Here is a 26,013-nt window from a genome sequence, read left to right on the forward strand (position 1 = left end):
TGCTACGTTAAGTACACACGTGCCGAATGATGAAACTTCCGTAATCATAATCTCTTCATTTTTTACGAACAGTCTTTCCTCGTATATGTATACGTACGTATGTTTAAATGTTCTTCCAAAATAGAAGACTTGACCGACTCATCATTTTCAATAATCTTCAATGATAATTAAAAAAAAACCTTCTCCAAAAAAGAAGAAAAAAGGAAAAATACGTGAAAACAGAATGAATCGTTTGTTCAATCATTAATAAACATTTTGCAGTTTAACCCGACGAAAGGTCTCGTTTCCGCATACGAACTAAAAGACATTCATCACAGCAAAACGGATAGAAAGTTTCGCGGGGTTGTTTCGCAGACGTTCACTCACGCAGCCGTGCGTTAGCGAACATGCTTCTAAAATGGGGTGGAAGGACATGGAGTTTGTATGGGAGATAGAAAGAGATAGAGAGTTACAGAAAGATATAGTAGAGTAGAGTAGAGTAGAATAGGGTAGGGTAGGGTAGGGTAGAGTAGAGTAGGAGGGTAGAGAGAACCCGACGACATATCCGTTGCAGTTCGAGCCGAGGGGTTGCTCGCGTATCCGGGCCTTAAGCCTCGCTACGTGACGAGGAGTATTTGCGGGCGCGTTACTACTCTCAGCGCGTGATCAGATTACGCGCACGCCTACTACTACTACTACTACTACTACCACAACCACAACAACCACCACTATCTATCTATCTTCTATCTCGCTTACACCGTTTGAGATTTCAACGAAGCTTCGAAACGTTCGCTCTCTCGACGATTCGAGCTTACGACTAACGGACAATCCAACAACGATCACACCGATAGTCTCCTCGAATCGGGCCACGCGTAATGGACTAATTACAGATGCGTGCCAAGCTTTCTACGGAAAGAGAAAAGAGAGAGAGAGAGAGAACGAACATAAAATTTCAGATTGGATACTATTTTTTTGTTCTTTTACAAAAAGAGATGCCACGGAGTAATATTTACCCAGCAATTTCTCTACGTCGTTCAAAAAACTATTATTACACACGTATGGAATTTTAAATACTTTTATATACATATATATGTAAAAGTTATTTTGATCGATAGATGGTTAAAATATGTATATGTTTCTATTAGTATCAGAAACTATGTATACAAAATGGAACAGGTTCATAAGCTTCTAATGGATGCATGTATTTAATGATAATACTATATGATAGAAAATAAACGAACGGGTTAAAAGAAGTCTATAGTCCAAAGGAACTTTACATTATCCGGATTGTTACAAGATGCGTAGGATATTCTTCCTTCTCCCTTTTTCTCTCTTTCTTTTTCTCTTTATTTGGTACAAAAGAGGAGAGGAATATTTGTTAGCCGCATACCCATGAAAATTGAGATCGAAAGGAGAGCAAAAACGCGTTCGGTTAGAAAAGCGTGCTCTTCGTTAATGCTCGCATTATATCTTAGATGCAGCAGATGCGGTTGTTCAATAGAAAAAGAAAGAAAGAGAAAAGGAGAGAGAAAGGGTGAAAGAGGAGGCTCCACTTCGTATGCAAATCCGCGCTACTCCGCCTTGAATAAAATATTAACCGGCCGATTGAGACTCTTTCGTGGTGGGGACAGAAGCACGCGAACAAGACCACCAGCCCTCTTCACCCTCCTTTCTTCTTTCACCTCCACTCCCTCCTTTTTCCTTTTTTTTTCTTCACTTCTTTCTCCTCCAATCCGACGAAAGTCTTCTTTCGTAAGGTTGAGTACACCTCCATTCCATGTTTTTTTTTGCTCCTTTCATTCTCCCTCCCCACCCCTTCCGTTCCCTTACCTTCGCTACCTCTTGCGTAGGCATCCGTCTCTCTTGTAGTATACATATATTTATTTACTACACGAGTACAAAACGCGTTACACGCGTGCACTTACGGAAGGCAGTAAAGTTTCTTCGTCCGATGTTATGTAGGAAGCTTTCCCTCGCACTCCCTCCTCCACCGTAAGGTCTCTTTAAATCGAAGACCTCGTTATCTCATGGCGAACGGATTCTCGTTAGCGGAGCTTTAATTATAACCACTCGACGGCGACCAGATAGTCGTCTCTTCTTCGGCCGCATCTCGAAAATGAAAGAGAAAGAGAGAGAGAGATAGACAGAAAAGGGGACAACAAGGAGTTTGCCAAAGAGAAGAAACGTGGGATCGAAAAATGATGGGAAGAAGTTATTAAGAATTAACGACGTTATTACGATTTGCTTTTAATGCTTTTATTTATTATATTTCTTTTTTTTTAATTATATTATATTATACATCACCTGGATAAACTTGTTCCGTCTCTCTCTCTCTCTCTCTCTCTCTCTCTCTCTCTCTCGCTCATTCTTTCGAACTTTAATTGAGACAACATCCATTTCAATCTCCTATTTGAATTTCCCGAAGGATAGAAAGATAGATATAGTGGATAATGTATAGAGCAAATTAGATGATATGTACTATCTCTATATCATACATGATACTATACACGTATTCGTTGCTTTTCAACTTTGTTTAAGCCGCCGACCATGGCGCCATACGAGTATTTAGTCGTTGCTGCTGCTGCCTAGCCAACCTGCCTAGCCAGCCGCGAAATTACGTAGTTTCGCGCTAGTGTGTGTCTTTCACATATATTCCAGAACATGGAAAAAGTGAACAAAACAGAAATAGAATGAGAGTGAGAGAGAAAGAGAGAATGAAGAAGGGTTAGAAATGGGTTTTGGAAATATTCGAATTTCATTTTTACAAAACTACCTGGAATAAAATGAGGTTGGTTGACGACTCTGTAACGAGTATCGTCGTCTAACTCGATTCCCCAAGGTTCACAGCGTGGCCAACTTCTCGCTTGCGATATCCAATATAAAAAATAGAAAAGAGTAAGAGAGGGACAGAAAGAGAGAGAGAGAGAGAGAGAGAGAGAGAGAAATAGAGACAAAGAAAGCTCGTTAAAGTGATGAGTTTCGTTAGGTAAGTTGTTATTTTGATTAATTATTAACTGCTATCGATCTATCCTTGTTTTTTATTACACCACGCTCCTTTTTATTACGTCTTTAGTTAGAGAAAAATAGAAAAAAGATCATCGATAAAAAGTCGTCAAAACGAATAGTACGTCTTCCAAAGCATGTTAGAATATTTCGTTTTTTCTTATTTTCTTTTCCTACTTCTTCTTTTTCTTCTTCTTCGTCTTCCTAAGAGTAGACTTAATTAATCTTATCTCACCGCACGATCATTTGTACTTCTTTTTCCGTTGTTTTCAACACTTTCGACAAGCTTCTAACAGGGTAGAAGAAGAAGAAGAAGAGAAAGAAGAAGAGAAAGAAGAGAGAGGAAATGTGGATAGGAATGGGGATTTGGGGTGAAGTTGAGAATCTTTGAAATTCCATCGTCGATTAACACTCGATGAACGTGAAATCGTCGTCTGAGTTTAAAATGAATCTTAATTAAGGAGCGAAAACTAATGAATTTCGAGTCATAGCCTCGATGGAATCTTTGGGAAAGAGATATAGAGAGAGAGAGAGAGAAAGACAAAGAGAATGGGAGAAGAAGAGAGGAGATTTCGAAGACAAGAGAAAAGAAGATGGAGTGGGTAAAATCGATTTGAAACAACGAAGGAAGGTACGCATCTAAAGTTTACTCCTGCTCTGGCACGCCGAACAAGCAACAAGTATTTATACGCACCAATTTTCGACTTGGTCGTTATACGTATGTTTGAATGTGAAAGAAAAAGAAAAAAAAGAGAACGAGAACGAGAATGAGAGCGAGAGCGAGAGCTAGAGCGAGAGAGAGAGAGAGAGAGAGAGAGAGAGAGAAAGAAACGAGTGAAAGAGGGTTTAGGAGAGACGAAAAATTAATAACTTTAACAAATCAATTATTCTCTAGCCCGCGGGCATTTCAAATGTTTATGGGCGCGGTGGACGATTGTATGTTAAGCGTTTTGCGTGGGAAGCGAGAGCTCGTCGACCGGACGGATAAAACGGCGCCCTCGTCATTTTTCTCTTACGATTATAATGAAACAGATTCGATCTCGCCTTTGTTGTTTACAGACCTTACGCTCGAATCTTTTTCTTCCCTTTGTTTAAACTTTTTTTGAAGTGAAAACTTCTTTAGAATAGGGGTGATTTGAAAAATTGAAACGCTGTGGCGAGCGATGGCATAACGCGGTGGCAAACGGTGGCATAACGGGGCGATGAAACGGAAGTAACAAGAGAAAAAGAGACAAACATATAGGATTGAGCCTGCGAGAGAATGAGACAGAAAAGAATGTAGCACAGCGATGCTATGCGGCGATAAAGAGTGGCGATCTAGCGCGCCGACTAAAACAGCCACGATATTTAGTAACAAGAGAAAAAGAGACAAACATATAAGATTGAGCCTGCGAGAGAATGAGACCGAATATAGCTATTGGGATCTTTAGTAGGGATCCTATAGGAGGGATGCGCCATGTACATTGCTGGGGGACCGGTACTCGATTTTGCGCGCGAATGATTTAAACATTGAAATAATTATGAAATAATGAATTGCATCAAATACAGAAAAAAAGAACTATATTTATTGATAATTAAAAATTTATATTAAAATAGAATAGGTTACACGAAAAAATTATTATAAATTCAAGCGGTCCCCCAAAATTTTCAGCCAATGGCACATGAGCTGAATATGAATGGCGCATCCCTCCTACAGGATCCCTAATCTCTAGCACTTGAATACGCTATCTGGTGGCTAAATTCAAAACTATAGCAGTTAGGACGAATTGCTGACAGCTGATTTAAAAATACACGATATTTATGTAGAAATATTTATATTATGGGGAAGGGGTTTCAGACAGACAGAGAAATATATATGTGTAAGATTCGTGAAAAAAAACTGGACCACTGGACTGACTGGACCGGGACTCGAACCACGGATCTTCCGCTTTCCGGGCGACTGCTCTTTAACCAATTGAGCTATCCAGGGCCCACCACCGACCAGTTCCCTTCCACGAATACTTATCAATCAAGTTTGGCATGGAGGCGTTCGTCCCACATTCCACCCCCCTACAACAACAACATTCGACCCCGAATGTTCCGTCATAACCACCCCTCCCTTGGTGGCACCTTCGTTACTCGTTACGTCTTTATTCGTTCCGAACACGTTGCCGAGGCTCCGTAAAGACCGTCTTGTTTAGTTCCTCGGCCAACCGTTCGCGTCGCCACTATCGGCCAAACTCTTTACTCTTTTGAAATTATTTATAAATAATTTCTTCTCGTGGCGTTGTAAGACTGTGGAACATGCTACGAAACAGACCTCCATCCCGGACGAGCCCCCAAATGTAAGATTCGTGAAAAAAAACTGGACCGCTGGATTGACTGGACCGGGACTCGAACCACGGATCTTTCGCTTTCCGGGCGACTGCTCTTTAACCAATTGAGCTATCCAGGGCCCACCGACCAGTTCCCTTCCACGAATGCTTATCAAGTTTGGCATGGAGGCGTTCGTCCCACATATGTAAGATTTTATTGAATTGAAATAAAAGAAATGTTTATTAAAATAAAACAAATACTTAAATATTAAAGTTTAAGATAAAAATCAAAAAGAAAAAAAAAATCATGTGTGCAGATCACACGTGTTAGAAGTGAAACCTTCAAAAATTTAAGTTTCGAGAGAATGAGACGAATGGAAAGTTTTAAGAGTAAGATAATTGTAGAATTTATTTATTACTAGGGTGCCCCGGCCACGCGTTGCTGTGGCTTTTTTCGAGGTGAAAACTTTTTCATAATCAGATCGATTTAAAAATCGTTAAATGAAAGAACGTAAAACTGATAAAACAAAGATAATTTATTAATTAATAAAATTCAGTATATAATTTTTTATTCCAGACAAAAAATAGCTTACTCCTTGTAAGTATGTATGTATGTTAGAGTGTGTATATTGTATGTATGTAAGAATGTGGTATATGCGTGAAATAAGCATGGAGCGCTGTGAATGATGAGGGAATATAAAAATAACAAAAGGCAAACATTATTTTTAAGTTATTATAATTTATTCCTTAAAATTATATATCATTAATTAAACAATTACGACAGTAACACTATTAAACAATATCAATCTCTTAATGCTATAGCGTGAACAATATTTTTTGTTAGTCCATCTTTAGCTAACACAAACAAACTGGATGGTTTACCTACTCGAGAGCATGCCACGTATAATTGTCCGTGTGAAAAACATGGTGTTCTCAAATCTAATCCACAAACAGACATCGTTTGACCTTGGGATTTGTTGATAGTCATTGCAAATGCCAATCTAATCGGAAACTGAATTCACACTCACAACGTGCATTCACGCGATTGGCAAGTGCGCTTCCGGAATCCTCGCCGCCCATAAAGTAGATTTGTAAGAATTTATGTGGTTCGTTTGGCATTGGCAGCAGTGAGCCCATTTTATGATAAACTTGGCCTCTGATTTTGAATGTAGAATTGAATTGTTGACCATTTGCATTAGTATTTCGAACTATTTCTGTTGCTCCGAACGATGTCATTTGAAAGCATAAATTGAATCTTCGAATTGACTTCAGGAACACGTTAGAATCTGGATCCGTGCCGATAAGTAAGCCGTTCAATGGTTCAGGTGGTGTTTCAATTTCAGGTAGTTGCACTTTTCCTGACGCGCAACACATCCCAGCTGGCTCATTTTTGAATTTCAGAGCATGACAATGCGGACATTCCTTGTCCATAGCACTAATTACCACTTTTGAATGAGCATAATATTCAATATCGGGCTCATACTGGAATGCTAGACGCAGGAATGAATCAGATATAAATGCTCGATGTACCTGTTGTCGTTGTTGGTCACTTGTTCTTCGTCTATTGACTGTGAAACGGCGTGATTTTCGTTGTTCTAATCTTCTGACTTCATTGCGTTCAGCTCGTGTATCTTCTGTCTCTTCTTGATGCAATTGCGCCATTCTGACACGTGCATCAGTATTTTGTTGCTGGATTTGTTCTTCTGTTCTTTCGGATCACGCGATTGGCAAGTGCGCTTTCGGAATCCTCGCCGCCCATAAAGTAGATCTGTAAGAATTTATGTGGTTCGTTTGGCATTGGCAGCAGTGAGCCCATTTTATGATAAACTTGGCCTCTGATTGTGAATGTAGAATTGAATTGTTGACCATTTGCATTAGTATTTCGAACTATTTCTGTTGCTCCGAACGATGTCATTTGAAAGCATGAATTGAAACTTCGAATTGACTTCAGGAACACATTAGAATCTGGATCCGTGCCGATAAGTAAGCCGTTCAATGGTTCAGGTGGTGTTTCAATTTCAGGTAGTTGCACTTTTCCTAACGTGCAACACATCCCAGCTGGCTCATTTTTGAATTTCAGAGCATGACAATGCGGACATTCCTTGTCCATAGCACCAATTACCACTTTTGAATGAGCATAATATTCAATATCGGGCTCATACTGGAATGCTAGACGCAGGAATGAATCAGATATAAATGCTCGATGTACCTGTTGTCGTTGTTGGTCACTTGTTCTTCGTCTATTGACTGTGAAACGGCGTGATTTTCGTTGTTCTAATCTTCTGACTTCATTGCGTTCAGCTCGTGTATCTTCTGGCTCTTCTTGATGCAATTGCGCCATTCTGACACGTGCATCAGTATTTTGTTGCTGGATTTGTTCTTCTGTTCTTTCGGATCTGCTATTTCGCAACTTTCGAGCTTTACTTGTACTGCGGCTCAAATCAGCCCCTTTGCGTTTTCTTGGCATTGTGATTTTCTGGAAACTATGAAAATCTTAATTGTTCAATTACATTTTTTTAATAAAATTAAATTAAAATTACATTTTTATAAGATCAACAACATAAATAAAAAAAAGTATACTTACAACACAAAATCCGTTGTTATTGGAAGCTCGTGTCACGTAATCACTTGAACTCAAAATTGATAATTTAATAAAATTAAATTAAAATTACATTTTTATAAGATCAACAACATAAATAAAAAAAAGTATACTTACAACACAAAATCCGTTGTTATTGGAAGCTCGTGTCACGTGTTGAGTACTTTTGAGGTTATAAAATCACTTGATTAACTAATCGTGCAAAATACACTCAAAATTGATAATTTAATTATTATTGATAAAATAGGAATGATTAAAAGTTAATATAAGAGTTACACTGAGATAGCAAAATAATAATTGTCAACGTTACTACTACACTTGATGCATAAACAATAATGATGGCCGACAACTGTGTAGGAAGTAAAAAATAAAGGAAACCGGCTTCGTTCTCATCCCTACTCCGTGCTGTTTACTGGGTCAGAAGTGACACCTATAAACATCTGGCGGGGATAATAATAACTAAATAAATGACGATTGATCAGTTATCGACCGGAGAGGAAAAATGATTAAATTACTAAAATAGCTATTAAAAAATAAGGGTTGATCGTAGAAGGGTGAAAATTAAGGATTGTATGTATTTTTGTATGCTGTATCATAAAAAAATAGAAATTACAAATTTTGTCTAAAAAATGAAAAAAAAAGTTTAGGGGTGGACTACCCCTAACATTTAGGGGGATGAAAAATAGATGTTGGCCGATTCTCATAGATACCGGATAAGCACAAAAAATTTCATCAAAATCGGTCAAGCCGTTTCGGAGGAGTATGGGAACGAAAACTGTGACACGAGATTTTTATATATATATAGATAGATAATATTAATACTACATATAATAAAGGTCACCGGTATGGTCTCTGGATGAAATAGCTGATAAAAAGTGCACTTTTCACAATTCAAGCAATAAAAACGGAATGCTGAATGCGATAGTTATAAACAATCACCAAAATGGTAGGATGTTACTATGAAACTAAGTAAATATAGAATATCCTTTTTGTGAAACTCAGATATTTTTGTTAGTATGGTTTTCTATTTCCCGTTTTCATCTACATTCTTGCGCTTTATAACAAACATTTTAGGATAGATGAAATAAAGACGTTACGAAAATCATATGGAAAATACTGCTGGACTAAGCGAAGGTTCTGGTAAAATGCAATGAAAGATCTGATAAAGATATTCTTTAGAAATGTTTTTTCACCTCTGTAGCCTATCACCTTCGAGACCCCTATTATTTATAACATATCTCGTCCTTATTCTTTGGACCACAAACTTATCTTTCTATATACTATCGTCTAAATAAAGATCTGAATAACGAAAAATCTAAAAAATGCATTGAATCGTATCGCTCTCTCAGCTTATCGAACTGTGTACACTACGAGTCTCAGATTTCAGCTCCGTGGTAAGCTCTCCGTGGTAAGTTTCTTAAATACGCAAATATCATAATTTATAATATAATTTTCACATATGCATGGGTCAGTACATCTCTTTGGATATTTTTCATATAAAAATTAAATTTAATAGACATATTTTATCTTTAGGTATCAATTATATTTTATAAAGAAGCAAAATATAAAAATGTGACAGTGATTTACTTGCTTTTGAATGGAATTTGTCAGCTGCTCTTCATTTATTCCACAGTATTCTCTAATTCTTTTTCTCTGATATATCTGGTAATCCTTTTTTTTTTTTTAATATTTCAGACAATATAATTATTATTTATTCTATGTACTTCATAATTATCTATTATAATATTTGCAAAATAAAGAATTTAATACTAATTTTTCAATAAAATAGAAACATTTTTAAATAGAAAAGATATGACACGTTGTAAAAAAAAACTATAGGCATGAATATTATCTCCTCCATAATAAAGATAATAAATGTAGATCGAATTTCAACAGAACTTCCCTGTTTTTTATAATTCTTTTCTTATGATAAGGAGCCGACCTTGGGGTGTAGGTAACTAACAAAAAGTAACATTTTCCAAATTCTACCTATAAAGATTGAATATCGAATACGCTAGCTATAAAACGAAACAAAACAAAATTGTAGAATGTTTGTCACTGGAAAATACATCGACCAAACCTAAATAAATATAGTATATCCTTTTTTGAAACTCAGGTAGACGATATTCTTTCTTCGAATTGGAGATATCTTTATCATGAGTTATCACATATAAGTATTTTTAGTTGTTGTAAATAATAGCTTTAGATACTTGAAAAAGAAGGAAACAAGTGTTGTCGTTTCATTTTATAAATTATTTTATTAATTTTTTTAATTTTTTTAATATAAACAAAATTTTTTTTTCCATATTTTAAAAATAAGTTGTATTATTGTACTTTTAATGGAAATATAATAGCAAAGGTTTATTTGTTTATGTCATGTTTCCAGTTTTTTCTATTTAAAATGTATCTATGTTATTGAAAATATGTAAAAATTTTTTAAATACGGAAATATTATAATTAAAATAATAAAAATAACAAACGACACCGGTATAGTCTCCGGGTGGAATAGCTGATAAAAAGTACACTTTTTCAAATTCAAGCAATAAAAATGGAATACTAAATGCGATAGCCATAGATAGAAACAAAAATAGTAGAATGTTTGTCGGTGGAAGATATCCTATCTTAACCTAAGTAAATATAATATATTTTTTTTTTTTGAAACTCTGGTAGATGAATTTTTTTTCTTTTCAACTTTTCACACTTTCTGTGAATATGAGATATCTTTATTATGGGTTAACACACACAAGTATTTCTTTTTGTGTTGCAACTAATACCTGAAGATGATTAAAAGAAGGGAACGATTCTGGTCGTATTTCTTTCGTTTCTTCAGGTTTTGAATTACAACGATTTTAAAATCTATTTCTATTTTCGTTGTTTTATTTTATAATATTAAAAATTTTTTTAAAAATATGTCTTTGGATATTTATAAGAAAAATATTCGACAATGTTGTTTAATTTTTTTTCTCTGATTTATCTGATAACCATTTCATTTTTTTTGTAAAATATTGCAGACAATACAATTATTATATTCTATATATTTCGTAATTGTTAATTAACATATTTGCGAAATGAATCATTTAATATTAATTTTTTAATAAAACAGAAACATTTTTAAATAGCAAAGAAATACCACGTTTGGTAAAATAAAAAGAGACCACGCACCTTCTTTCTTTATTTCGACCGTCGGTTGGTTTGGACCTTATAGTCCAGTCAAAATAGCCCTGAAATCGGGTTTTTGAGCTATACGGCTGAAAAAATATGGAAATTATCAGAAAAATTCGTACAAAACTGTGGGTAAAGTAAAAAAGTTCTCAACCACCGGGAAAGGGGTGAAAAAAATTAAAAACTACCCCAAAATACGATTTTTGGATTATATGTGGAAAATATCAAAAAAAGTTTCAAATAAAAGTTGTAGAGCATAAAATTTTAGGCCTATCTCTCTCAGACCATTTTTCCCCTAAAACGCACCCTTTCACCCCTACGACGGTTCAAAGTACTCAAAAAATGAAATTTCCATAAAAAATATAAAAATTGGACTTTTTAAAAATTTTTTTTTTAATTATCTTTAAAAAAACTACAAAGAACAATCGTAGGGAAACAAACAATTTTTTTTTCATCCCTTCTATTGAAAATTAAGGGGTGAAAACGGTTTTTGCTCGATATTTCGCTTAAGATGGGTTATTTAAAAAATTTTTCTTTTTCATATGAATTTTTAATTTATTTTTTAAATTTTGGTGTTGAATTTATATTTATAAATATTTACCTGTAGGAAATATCCCAATTTAAAGACAGGTAATTACTCCCTTAGTCCTACGCCTTTGTAGAAAGAAACAGAAAATGAAGCTATCCTGCTCTTACTCATTGTGGCGTAGGTCGCCATGGCACGCATGCGCAAACTCGTAGCTTACATGCGTGCAAGAGAGATAGACAACCAATTGTTAGCTTCGTCTAAATGTAAACAGTATAACGCGATGAAACCCTTTTTCTTAAATATATTCTCTTTTTCTTCTATATTCTCTATAGCTCGAGAGTCTCGCGCGCATCTGTGACAGCATGATAGATTTTTGAAAATATCTCAAAAAGTAAGCGAGATAAAGCGATTTTGTATTAATAATGTTTTGTAGACAATTTTATTTGCTACAAAAAAGGTTCAGTACTAAAATATATTATCTTCCTCACTTTTCGAGATATATTAAAAAAATTAAAAAACTATTCCCACCTTTTCTTACATTTTTGAAAATATCTCAAAAAGTAAGCGAGATAAAGCGATTTTGTATTAATTATGTTTTGTAGACAATTTTATTTGCTACAAAAAAGGTTCAGTACTAAAATATATTATTTTCCTCACTTTTCGAGATATATTAAAAAAATTAAAAAACTATTCCCACCTTTTCTTACATTTTTGAAAATATCTCAAAAAGTAAGCGAGATAAAGCGATTTTGTATTAATTATGTTTTGTAGACAATTTTATTTGCTAAAAAAAAGGTTCAGTACTAAAATATTTTATCTTCCTCACTTTTCGAGATATATTAAAAAAATATGATTACTCTCTTACCTGATACTTTTTATTAAGTTTCACCACTGACAAGGACAGCGCAAGGTCTTGCCCTCTCGGATTTTGTTCAAATTTTGCAGGATGATAGATTTTGCTTACCTTTTAACGAATATATATCGTCATAGGGGCCACTACTCAATAATTTTTGAGATATTTGCAATTAAAAATGCTTATGATGCTATCTAGTGTTTAAATTTACTTCTGAAGTAAACAACGGTATGTAATAGGTTTAGGATAATGACAACGATTCGGCGATTCGTTCCAATAGTGGCCGAGTCTTTTAGGGTTCGAATCTTGGGAGGTAAGTTTTTTTTTTTTTTCTATTTTTATATGTAAAGATACATAATAGAGTTTAAATAAGTTAAAAATGAAATGTCTTAAATGACTAGAAACCTTATAAGAGTTTTTTTTTTATTAGCATTTGTATATATTCTCAATTCTCACTATTTTCAAAATAAATATCAATGATTTTGAAAAAATACTAAAATATCGAGACAAATTAATTTTTTTTCGGAATCAGAAGTATGTGTTCTTCGGCATCGATATGTTTATTGCAAGGTACATTCAGATTCTCACGTAGGGCTGAATCACTGTTTACTCTCTATTCTCACTTGCGAAATGCTTTTATTGTTGTGTAAAAAATATTATTTTGTACATATGGGGCATTCCACGCCAAATCGGACGGCTTTAAAAATTTTTATTTTTGATTTGCGCCATTTTTTGGTATCTTTTAGTACCCACTGAAAAACCCTTCCTCCTAAATTGTGGCATTTTTTTGATTATCCGTTCCAAAGATATCGAATTTTCTGTGGTTTTCAGCCCGTACCTTTTTTAAAACTCATCCAAATGAAAATTACCATTCTACATAAAATTTTTGTTTTTCAATGTATTTTCCGAAAAAAAATTCAAAAAAATTATTTAAAGTGTCTTAATACGTAATTTTCGATTTTTAAACTTTAAATTAAAATACGTGAAGGATTTGTATGAATATGTAGCGATATGGATATTAGTGTAAGTGCCCGCGTGATATGGATATGAGTGTGAGTGCACGCAGCGATATGAGTATGAGTGTGAGTACGTTTAGCGATATAAGTACGTGTAGCGATATGAGTACGAGTATGTGTGGCAGGAAAGAAAAGCGAGCGTGCATGGTGATGTTATCGTTTTGTAAGCGCCCCGAAATCTCTCGAATATTCCCGAACCGGAAATCGGGAAGAAGTCTTTTGTTTGATCGATTGGGAATAGTCTGGAGATTTCAAGAATGATTGACGGAAGTGATTGGGACCATTGGTGGGGTGAATGTATATATAAGCGCGGTGAAGAAGGCGGTCTTTGCCTTCTTGATTCGGTGTGACTAATGAGTGTTATACGAGTGTGGTTGTGGTTTCTAACTATTGTTACTTACTTTTGAAGTGAAAACTTCTTTAGAATGGGAGTGATCTGAAAAGTAAATAAATGGAAACGCAGCTATGAAACAAAGCTATGTAACGAAGCTATGAAACGGCTGCTATACTAAATAATGAGAGAACAAGAGACAAACATATAGGATTTAGCCTGCGAGAGAATGAGACGGAATATAGCTATACAGTTTTTTCCTATTCTCGGTCTCCTCTTTATGCTATGCCTCGTAGTTATCGCTCCTGGTTTTATATGTGTGTGTTTGTGCGCGACTGCATACTACAAAGCGTGGACACGTATTCTTTCGATACTCGAAATGTTTGTAGGTACGAGCGATAGAAAGGTAAAAGAATAAACAGAGATAAGCACGTAGGTATGCGACATAAGTATAAGGTCCAAACCAACCGACGGTCGAAATAAAGAAAGAAGGTGCGTGGTCTGTTTTTATTTTACCAAACGTGGTATTTCTTTGCTATTTAGAAATTTTTATATTGTATTGAAAAATTAGTATTAAATTATTTATGTCGCAAATATTATAATTAACAATTATGAAATATATATAATATAATAATTGTATTGTCTTCAACATTTAAAAAAAAATGATTATCAGATACATTAGAGAAAAAGAATTAGAAAACACTGTAGAATACATTAGGAGCAGCTGACAAATTCCATTCAAAAGCAAGTAAATTACTGTCACATTTTAAGTCGCATATAAAAAAATTATATTATTAATTGTAATATTTGAGATGTGAACGCTCAGCGTGAATCGGTGGAGCTTACCATGGAGCTGAAATTTGAGACTCGTAGTGTACATCGTTCGAAAAGCTGAGAGAGCGATACGATTCAATGCATTTTTTAGATTTTTCGTTGTTCAGATCTTTATTTAGACGAGAGTATTTAGAAAGATAAGTTTGTGGCAAAAGAATAAAGACAAGACACGTTATAAATAATAAAGAGTCTCGAAGTGTGGTAGGCTATTGAGATGAAAAAGCATTTCTTGAAAAGATCTCTATTATTAAATCTCTCATACATCTGTACCAGATCCTTTGTTCAGTCCAGCAGTATTTTCCATATGTTTTTCGTAACATCTTTATTTCGTTATTCCTAAAATGTTTGTTAGACTGCGCAAAAATATAGATGAAAACGAGAAATTGAAAACCATCCTAACAAATAATATTTTATATCTGAGTTTCACTAAAAGGATATTGTATATTTACTTAGTTTACGACGCATTATATTTTCCTCGATAAACATTCTACGATTTTGGTGTCTATCTACGACTATCGCATTTAGTATTCTATTTTTATTGCTTGAATTGGAAAAAGTTTACTTTTTATCAGCTATTCCACCAAGAGACCATACCGGTGATCTTTATTATATATAGTAATAATATTATATTAAATAAATCCTATAATTATCTTACTCTTGAAACTGTGCATTCGTCTCATTCTCTCGAAACTTAATTTTTTGAAGATTTCACTTCTAACACGTGTGATCTGCACACATGATATTTTTTTATTTTGGAAGACAACTGTGTTGTCGTTCTCATTGTATCTTGATGATTTACGATTCATAGTTTTTTTTTTTTTTTTTTTTTTGATGAAATTTAAACAAGTAGAATTATGTAATATCAAATTTTTGATTTGAAAAGAAGTAGAAAATGTTTCTGAGTACTGTTTTCTTCTTTTTGATCTTTAAATGCCTAACATGCGAATTTTTATTTATTTTTTTTTCAAGATAATTATGGTAGATTTTATTGTATCTTCGAGACTTACTATTGATACATGTGTTTATACTTTTATTCTTTTTATTTTAAAAATATGTTTTCACTAGTTTTTAATAATAAAGTAACGCAATTTTCCAATAGAAGAAAAGTGGAAAAAGTTTCTGACTGAAGTATTCGAGAATGGTTCTTTCGTAATACGTTTACTTGGGTTACGGAATAGTTGAGAAAAGAAAAAAGAAAATAAGAAAGAGAGAAAAAGATAATGGAATCGCTTTCGACACCCTCGGGACCGATGACGAGGGCAAATTCCCGAAGAGATCCTCCAAGAACGAGTCCGATTCTCTTGGGATGCTCCTTCCACGGCGAATTGGGTAGTAAAGTGGCAGTAACGGAAAGGGGTGAATGAATGTGGCAATGACGACCCTTCCATCTATCCCTGAAACACCGATAATCAGCACCGTTCTTAACGGTCCCAGGAAAGAGAAGAATTCGCTTTTTTATCGATTTCTTTAATAGATTTAAAGATGTGCGATAACAATCTACTTAAAGGTAAGGTGATTCGAATATAAACATAGAAAGAGTTATTTTAAATTATTTATTGCATTTAATTGAAGTCTTATCAAATTGATAGTTCATGTCTTTACATTCGTATTAAAAAAAAAAAAACGAATCTCGAAAAAGCTGAAGTGCAAAGTTTAAAAAATTTAAGCAAATGCATCGATAGGAGCAGCAGAGCAGATTGCATCGGGTTCATTTTTATGAGTAAACGTATCCGTGAAAGATTAATACTCAAAAGTTGCAATCCTCTATGCATTGGCAATGACATTAGGAAAACGACGGAGTAAGCCGAGTAGATCCAATCGTATTTTCGATCGAGCAAATACGGAATACGAAACGAATAACGTGAACAGGTAAAGGAGAGATCCCTTGGAGATTGCCAACAAGGATCGATCGATCGAAATGGTAGAGCTGAGTGGGTGGAAGAACTGGGAGGATCAGAGAGAGAAAAAGCTTAGAGTGTTTCGTGGATTTACTACGAAGGAAAAGAAACGAATAAGCGGAAGGAAAACGATTGCAAGTTGCATCGGGATCGTTAAATGAGAAATCGATCGATTTTTTACAAAACCCTACATTTTTTTTATTTTCATTTATTTGGTCAATGTATTGTTGTTGCAAATAAATGAACAAAGGGAATAATTATTTCCTTGAGTATAAATAATCATTTTTTAATATTTTAAATATATGGTCAGTGTTTACAATAGAGATCGGATTTGCGTCAAGTTTACATATCGATATTTTATTATATTATAAATACCTAGAATTTTTGTATTAATCGATGTAATACTGACCAATTATACTATCATATTGATATTTCATTGTAAATACTGATCATTTATTAATAATGTTGACCAAATAAATTACACCAATATAATATATCAGAAAACGCTCGAACAATGTAATTCCAAATATTGGCGTAATCCATTAACAGTTTGGCTAATAGCACAATTTAAACAAATTGGTAAAAAGAGATAAAAAGAGAAAGAGGGTGCAGTCATCTAGGCGCCAGTTCTACTCCCTTTCTTTTTACACATTTTTTGTTCTCTCTTTCTCTCCCTCTACTCTCTCTCTCTCTCCCTCTCTCTCCCTCTCTACTTTTAACTATATCATTCATATAGAACACTCAAACGAAACGGCTTGCTCGATTAATAGAAATCGAAACGAGCACCGTTGCGTACGACCTAACAGACGTTTATCGTCCGTGGAGCAATAATTCGATTTTCGGTTAGCGTCGCCAGTTTTCCCGGCGTTCTCTCGTTGTATCCGACGACGAAGAGCCAAAACGACGAGAGGAACATCATGTACGTACGCTCGTCTTTCATCCGAGGTTGCTGTTGCTGGTGCTGCTGGACGGTGGTGCACAGTTCACATTCTATACGATTTGAAACAGTTTATGGATTTTCGCTTGGCCCACCGCCATGGTCGATGACTTATACTCACGAATCAAATTAAAAACTTCCTGTGAACCCGTGGTATCATATTTTTACTCTGAACACGGAAATTTCGAGAACGAGTGTCGAGATTTCACGTTTTTATCCTTTACTTTTTGTTTCAATCATCTTCCTTATTCTTTTTTCTATTTTTTTTTTGCATGCATACATGTGTACTATATATTCAGAAATTCCTATGTACGTTCAGAAAATGCATTTATTTTATTCATCGAGCTTTAAATCATTTAACATTCGTGTTTTCTAATCGTACAACGCGATCAAATCTCAATTGTACTCGATAACACTCATCGGTATTCAACGAATCTTTTACAAATTTTGTTATTTTTTTCTCCTCTTTTTCTCTCTTCCTCTCTCTCTCTCTCTCTCTCTCTCTCTCTCTCTCTCTCTCTCTCTCTCTCTCACTCACTCACTCGATACGAATAACGTTGTTTTACAGAGAAATATCGTTCGGCGAACAATACGAGATCAATACTCACAAACGATTCGCTTGTACATGCATATTTAGTTGGATAGGACAGTTTTTAAACACGTAAGTATACTTTTATAGGTAACCAATGTTTTTCAACGAAATCATAGTAACTATATCTGTCACTAGACGCGACCATGGTATCTGTCAGTTAGCAATAAAAAAAGACGAGTGGACGACATACGAGTTGAAATATGAGTGACGAATATCGTTTACTCTTTTGTAACATTCACACCGAATGAATACGATTCAGTTACTCGGACCGTTTCTCTACTCGAAATACGCTCGATCGCGTACCACTTCTTTTTCTTCCTCGTAAGCTTGTGTTTCCGACGTTATCGTGGTAACTTGCGTGGTTAGGTAAAAAAAAAAGAAAAAAAAGGGGTAACGTTTAAAAGGAGGAATGATTTCTGACCGAGACTGTACAACTTGTGGGAATACCACGAGAACACCACTACCACCACTATAGGGTGACAACGTAGTTTCCCATGTTTTATGGTCAGTTCCGTGCGCCATGGTATCTGATTGCGTCATAAATCGAACGAGAAACCGGGCGAGGGTTCCAGCTCACGATACACGACCTACGAGATTTCGTTTTGCCGAAATTTAGCGAGCGTAGCCGTTTCGTCGTGAAAAGAATAAACCTTTCGGTAATCTTAGGAGAAAAAAAGAGAGAAAGAGAATAAAAAAAAAACAATTTTTCCTTCCTTTAATCTCTTTTTGCTAACATGAGCAAACTTATTTCTCTTTTCATCAAAATTTCACTTAATTTTCAGTTTTATTTTTTACTTTTATTCAACTGGTACTTCGTTTAAAAGAAAGTTAGACTTGTCAGATGGACACGTGAGTTACTTCAGTTATATACAAAATTAATAAAAAAGAAGATGTTAAAGTTGCAGAAAAGATGAAACGCATTTACGAAAAATATTACTGGCTATCTTTGGACGTGTACAGGTAAGTGGTGCATTTGTAATCGTGTGTTCCCTGTTACAGTATATTTTTTAATAATATACCTATTAATAAATGTCTCATTTTCGTACTCTCGCACCTTATCAAAATAAAACTTGAAATGAAACAATTGTTGAAACGTGTTGATATTATACTCGAAAAATAATGAAAGAAAAATAAAGAAAAAAAAAGAAAAGAAAAAAAAAAAGAAAAGGAAAGGAGAGAAATCTCGGGAAAAATTTCAATTGAAAGTCATTCGAATTTATTGAAACAAAAGTAAGAATTACAATAGAATTTAGAGTAGTTTCGTAAGCAGATCGCAACAAGTAAAACTCGGTTTGAGTTTGGTCGTAACTGTAACATGGGGTTGGGTGTAGAGGGGTTTGGAAGGGCAGAGGAGAAGTAGGAAAAGCATCGGTTTTCCGTAGAAACCGTGGTTGCATTTCTAAGAACAATCGGAGCGGAAAAATCGCGCGTTGTCGCAATGGCGCAAGCGACGAGCGTAGGTATTTACTTACTTACTTACTTACTCGCTTACGCTTTTAAAGTTAGTTTGTGTTAGCGAACCTTCGAGGCAAGGTAGGTAGGCTCGACGAGTAACAGTTGTTCCATTAAAACGATTTGGTGCTCGAGTACTAGCAGTCGGGTGAGTCAGCGTTCCTGGGCCGGCTCTCTTTTCAACTGGAGAGCACTCGGGAGTCTCGGCTCCGTGTAATTAATTCGCCGTGAAATGCTACATTAATTCGTAATGGGCCATGTGTCGTGTGAATGCCAGGTACCCTGTTCGCTTACAAGTGCTCTACGCAAAAGAGACTGCATTTATATGTATATCTATTTTGTGTGTGTATGTATATATGTATGCATGCATACTTATCTTTTATGCACATACACTTTTAAATAATTCATTGTTTTTATTCATATGTCTATATATTTACCTACCTACTTACCTACTCGGACGCATAGAAATTAGTCTCGATAGGTTTTGATAAAACGAGACTCTCTTTGAGTTCGGGTAACAATTCGTAATAATTATATATTTATTAATTTCAACTGTCGAGCACACAGGTACTTAATTGCTTTCAACGATTTAATTATAATCGACGAACTTGAAGTATTTCGTCGAAAAACTTTCCAATAAGAACAAATTCGATTATTTCTTTTATCTTTTATTTTTTTTCTTCTTTTTTTGGTTTCCAGTTAGTTTAGGAATATTTTATTACGAACTGATACTGAAAATTGATCGTATCTCTTTTCTACGTGAATAAAAAAGATGGAAAAAAGAAAGAAATAGAGATAACTACTTACTCGTAGAGAGAGAGTTGGAAGGAAAAAGAAAAAAAAAGTTTTAGCGGTTTCGAAACGAAAGAGTAAAGAGAAGAACCTACCACGTGGTGGTTACATTTCTGCCATCTAATCAGGTTTTTTTCTCTACGTCCTCAGTGTAGAACCTCCTCTACTAGAACTCTCGGTTAGCCCGGAACGGATAAAGTTTCTTTCCATCCCGAACGAGATACGAGTGTATGCACGTGTATATGCGTGCACGTGCGTGTATGTATATAAATGGTAGAGAAGTAAAGGCACGAGCTACGTTGGAAACGATCGCGATAGGTTCAGATCTCGAAGTTTGAAACGAGAAACACGTCCTTCCAGTTTAATCTTTCTTTTTTTTCTTTTTCTTTTTTTTCGTTTCTTTTCTTTTCGGTAATTTTCCTTGAACAACCTTCGAGAAAAAACTTTCACCTTCGAATGGCCGGTCAGGTGAAGGAAAAAAATAGAGAATGGCTAGGGGTAGTAAAAATAGTAAGGTTCTCGTAACGGTCACCATCTTGGGCTGAAACGTGTTTAAAAGTAAGCAACTGTCGGACGCTATAGGCGACATTTTTAAGAAGAAAATCGAACCAACCAACGTCAATGCCTTTCGCGGTTTTCCGTCTTGCTTTCCTATTCGATATTCCGTTTCGATCGTTCCGTTCTCACGGGAATTCTTCACCCATACAGTATATTGTCTTTACGTGAGCCGTATATGTGTATACATGCGCATATGTATGCATGTACGAAAGGCAAAGTGCTTATTCGCTCCACTCGAACCGGTTACGACTCTCTCAGGTCGAAGGTCGCAACGGAGTTCTCTTCCTCTTATTCTTCTTCTACTTCTTCTTCTTCTTCCTCCTCCCCTTTTTCTCTTCCTCATCCTTCTCCTTGAGATCCGGTAAAGACATTGGATCGTAGATCCTCGTAGTAGGTCGGTCCTCTTTCTTTATCATTATTACGATTTTACGAGTAGATATTTATCGTCAATGGATCAAAAGTCTCGAATACATGCTCACACTAAGATATTTCCTTTCATTGATTGTATAATATTGTCTATACTTATTTGCTCGTTCGTTTCTACGAGAACAATGTGTGTATGAATTTTTTTGAGAACTTGTCAAGGATAATGAAAGATCTCTCATTCTTTTTTTCTTTTTTTTTTTTTTTTGGAAGTGAAACTTTTTAGGCAACGAATAATAATAAAAATAATAAAACTTTATAGAACGATCATGAAAAGAGAAGGAGCATACAAAAAGGAATAGAAAGAAAGTGAGATAAAACCCATTGACGATCTATAGTTGAACGAGATTATAAAATATTTTAATGAATACGTGTATGAGATAAATATATTATATGAATTAATTGATTATTTTTCTTATAATAATACAAATTTCACTTATATCGCGCATAGTAATAACGTACCTTTCTTTTTTTTTTAAAGCAACCCTATCTATTACAATGGTCCACGCTTTTGGTTAAGGATTTTTATACTTAGTTATCTTTTTTTCTAAAGCTTGGTACATTTCGCACGTGCCGTTCAGTTCGTATCTAACGAGTCGTGTTTAAGCCGACGTACAGACTACTGTAATTCGGCATATAATGGATTCATTCTGGACGAGCTAATTGTGAAGGCTCACCAATGCGGAAAAATTGGCTTCCCTTCATTTTACTGGTATACATTGATCATTAACTCCAAGTTTTTTCTTTCTTCTTTTTTTTCTATTTATTTATTAATTACATTTTCTGGTGAATGTGTACAAGTTCTTTCCCACTTTTTTTTCGCGACTATTTTAAAGTATTTTACGAATCAAAATAAAAAGAATACGATTCAAAAATGTTTGGAAAATACGAGATAACAAGAGACCGGTTTTGTTTAGTTTTCCAGACATCACGTCGCTGGGTTTTTATTGTTGGGAAAGTTAAAAGAAAAAGTTTTCCGGACAAAAGTTAAAACGCGCGAGGAATTGTTTGACGCAAAAAATTGGATTGTTATTTTCACGGAAATGAAGAGAAATCGAACAAAAAAATTAACAATGTAATCAATTCAAGTTTGGATAGAAATATAAATACTGTATTTATAATATAAAAAATAGTACAAAATTTTTTTTTCATTTTATTCAATGAAAATATTTGTTTATCGTTATGTGTGTAAATTAATGGATAGGTTGTAGAAGTTGCTAATAATTAGAAACTTATTGAAGATAACGTTGGCAAATATTTACTTTGTAAACTAAGTACACGTAATACTTAACCCTCATCACTCAAGGAATCTTTGCGTTTAGTTTTGATGGGTCTAGCATGTCTTTCGAGCATACGCATTTTCTTGATCAAGAGAGAGAGAGAGAGAGAGAGAGAGAGAGAGAAAAGGGACGATAGTTTGACGAAGTTGCCGAAACCTTGTCAACGAATTACTCGAAAATTTTTTTTATCGACAAACAGATTTCACGGTCTGCCTGATAGACGTTTGGAAGTTTGAAGACACCACCGTGAGGAATAGAGTAGTCTGTGTGAAGCAAGAAGTCGCTGAAGCTGCGACGACGAAACGTTAAGAAGTATGAGAAGGTAAGTTATAAAGACGATGATGTGCGTTATGAGAGAGAAAGAGAGAAAGGAAGGGAGAGAAACAAGACCGTAGGGCAAAGTTTCCCTTAATAACTATGCCGCGTAGCTTGGCAATCGAGGCGTGAACGTGAGATATGAATTAAAGGGAGAACTTTGCTTTGGTTCTCCTTCGCAAACGAATAGCGAAAAATGGTGAGTGTAAAAAGAAAAGGACGAGATGAGGAGTAGTAGAGAAAGGAAAAAAGAGTCGGATGGTTTTTCGTCCTCTTTACTAAAAGTAAGAAAAGCCCTTCAAAAAAAATAGAAGACGAAAGAACTTTATTACGTCGGCCAACTTCTTTACCGACTAATAATATAAGTACGTTAGGCAATGTAATAACTTAGGCTTTTCCAAGACGAAGATCAGACGAGAACGATGTTATTTTTTAAACAAATTGTCTGAAAGATTTTAACCTCATAAAAAAGAATTTATTGTTATTTGAAGTATTTCTATTCGTAGATGACTCAATAAAAGCTCGATAGGATGATAGTTTAGTATGAGAGTCAAGGTTCTGTTTAATTTTGTAGAGTCTTATAATTCAATCTTGTGTTTACTTTTAAACAAAAAAAAATGAATGGATAGATAAATGTGTTTTGTTATCCTGCTTTTTACATCAATTTTTATATTTCCTAAAAAATTCGTGTAGTAATACGATTGAATGTCAAATTTGTTTTACATTTAATTATTTCCTGAAAAAGGTTAAGAGTATCGTATTAAAAATTATAATCGACGTTTCACTCGTAGCAAGTGGATGAGCTGTCCAATCAGGGAGGCGACGCAACAAGCCAGTTACGGATAGCCAAGCGTTGCAATTACATACGTCGCGTTGCAGATACAATGGAAATTCGCCAGACTGTTTGAAATTCGAATTACCACATGGGTATCTTGACGTGGGTATTCCAACATTCGACTAGTATTCTCTGTACGTATGAGACAGACATAGAATCGAGAACATACGGGATGTTCATGTCCGATAATTTTCGAACACATGGATTTCTAGATACATAATTCCATTTCACACGAGTCGAGCATAAAAGTAGTACATAGATATGTGCAAAAGAAATCATCTAACCAGCTAGGAATAATCCTAAACAACAGAAAAAGGAATAATGATATTTCTTTACGTTTCTTGGTTCGTTTTTTCTTCCTTTTTAAAAGAAACTTAGCTAGACTTTACGAGATGGAATCGTAAAAGTCACTCATATATAGCGACGGAAGCTTTTTAGATGTGCTAAAAAATAATAGACGATGTAAAGGACGGTTCTCTTATTTCTCGGATTTTAAACGAACATCACATGACTCCTAAGTTGTATCTCGTCATACGGCAAAAGATAAGAAGATCATATTTAAACGGAAAGAATCATCGTTGCGAGGGCAATGGTACAATTTTTAACTAAAGGTTATATTTGATTTTTCTCTTTTTTTTCTTTCTTAGAAAAGATCAGCGAATATATTTTCAAGGAAACGAGAGGAGATGAAATGACAACCCATCGATGAAGACTCATCATGAAACTGTTGTAAAATCGGGTATTGGTGTTATAAAAGCAGAGAATAGTTCGTACAACGGGGATGAAATGTTGACGGCTATGGGGGTAAAGTCAACTTGTGGCTGGCGCCATCACAACGGAAACTGCTCTGTTTATATCGGCAATTAACAAGTTTGTACGGGTAAGTCGAATCCAACGTTGGCTGCAGTCAACACCAAACGACAATCTTACCGCAGATTATGATTTAAGAAATTTTGTAAAAGCTTCGGTAGGATGGATAATGATGATGCGAGCAATGAGTAAGAGGAAATGAGGGTAATATAATTACGTAACATTCGAAATCTTCCTTGTTTTCAATGATGAAAGCTATGAAATCGACAAAAAGGGACATTCTAAAGCGGTCGTTAGAGAGCGTAATTTGGTGGCGAGCATATACGTTTGTAAATAAAGCGTCGCGTCGGTCAAACTCCTACCTTTGATCGTTTACCAATCCCTATAGTTTCCATCAAATATTCTGCTCCCTATTGTTCCGCACTCAAACTTAATTAAAAGGGATACCACAAAGAGTGATTTTAATTTCACCCTCTATCGCTACTAAAATGCTAACACGTACGAATTTGATAATAAATATTGCTTTTTAATTCCGAGTTAATATTATTTGCACTTTTTGTATTTTTAGTTGTTATATTTATTGTTTTATTCGTTTCATTCATTTCGGTTAATCATGGAGATTATGATATTTTTTTTCATCATTTCCGACCTTTACGTCTCTTTTCTTTGAACAAGCTGAATCATCCAAAAAAGCTTTTTTTCGAGAAAGGAAAAGCTTCGACCGCATTAACGTAGCCGGTGAGCATAATTGCTCGTCGAATCGTTCACGTGAAAATCTTTTTGATATGCCGGGTTTCTCTTGATTGCGAATGTGATTTTCTCTCAGAAGCAAATTACAGATTAAGTTCATCACGTGGAATATAGGAGTAACTGTGAGAATGTAGTATCAAGGAGGGCGAAACAAGAGAATAGGTACTACCTTGTCACAAGTGAAATATGTTTACCATTCCATCCGAAAGTCCGGTCTTACAGAGATTATCATACTGAATAATAGTAAATTGTTTAAGTGATATTCTAGAATAGGTTGCATTCAAAACTATTACGAAAGTTAATTAAAAACAATGTATCTAATCCTTCACGACAAATTAAATGACCAGTTCTTAATTTTAAATTAAAATTTTACACTTAACGGTAATGTTTATTCTTCACTTGATACTAACAATAAGATAAATTATAACTGTAAACATTATTTTATTGTTATTTAAAATTTATTCTATTTATATTAAAAAATATTACACAATTTTTATAAATCTCTCATAATTTAATCGAACAAAATAAAATTTCTTTTACTTGAATTATTAACATAACGAATAGTCCGGGAGCTAGCAATGTTTTCGAGAGGGAATTAGGGATAAGCTAATTTTTTGATATGCCGTTCTTCTTGATCTTTCGGTTAGAACCTGCACTTCTTGTCTGGCCGTAGGTCTTGCGTTTACTAGTGCGCATCCTACCTGTACAGGTAATAATCCTAGATTTTAAAAGAATGTTGGAAAGCCTAATTTTCTATTTATTGACTTTAGA

General features: G+C 34.8%; 1 protein-coding gene and 1 long non-coding RNA gene across 6 annotated transcripts in view; both read right to left on the minus strand.

The window, feature by feature from the left end:
- The window catches only part of LOC149033239 (uncharacterized), a 62,873-nt gene that overhangs the window by 1,843 nt on the left and 35,017 nt on the right, over positions 1–26,013 (minus strand). The gene's annotated exons all lie outside the window — the stretch shown is intronic.
- LOC149033240 (uncharacterized) lies at positions 6,952–8,241 on the minus strand. 4 transcript variants are annotated; one of them, XM_089170453.1, is made up of 3 exons: positions 7,993–8,241; positions 7,861–7,909; positions 6,952–7,752 (listed from the first exon to the last, which is right to left on the minus strand). In XM_089170453.1, exon 3 carries the CDS (start codon positions 7,741–7,743, stop codon positions 6,952–6,954), a length of 792 nt encoding a protein of 263 aa, XP_089026579.1. In that variant the 5' UTR covers positions 7,744–7,752; positions 7,861–7,909; positions 7,993–8,241. The 4 variants fall into 4 exon arrangements, with proteins under 4 accessions (XP_089026579.1, XP_089026580.1, XP_089026577.1 ...); XM_089170454.1 differs by having other exon boundaries at positions 6,952–7,759; XM_089170451.1 differs by having other exon boundaries at positions 6,952–7,759; positions 7,861–8,241.

This window comes from Polistes dominula, unplaced genomic scaffold, assembly GCF_049000335.1.
Source record: "Polistes dominula isolate Pdom_NZ unplaced genomic scaffold, Pdom_raw_medaka contig_15, whole genome shotgun sequence".
Classification (NCBI taxonomy): Eukaryota; Metazoa; Arthropoda; class Insecta; order Hymenoptera; family Vespidae; genus Polistes; species Polistes dominula.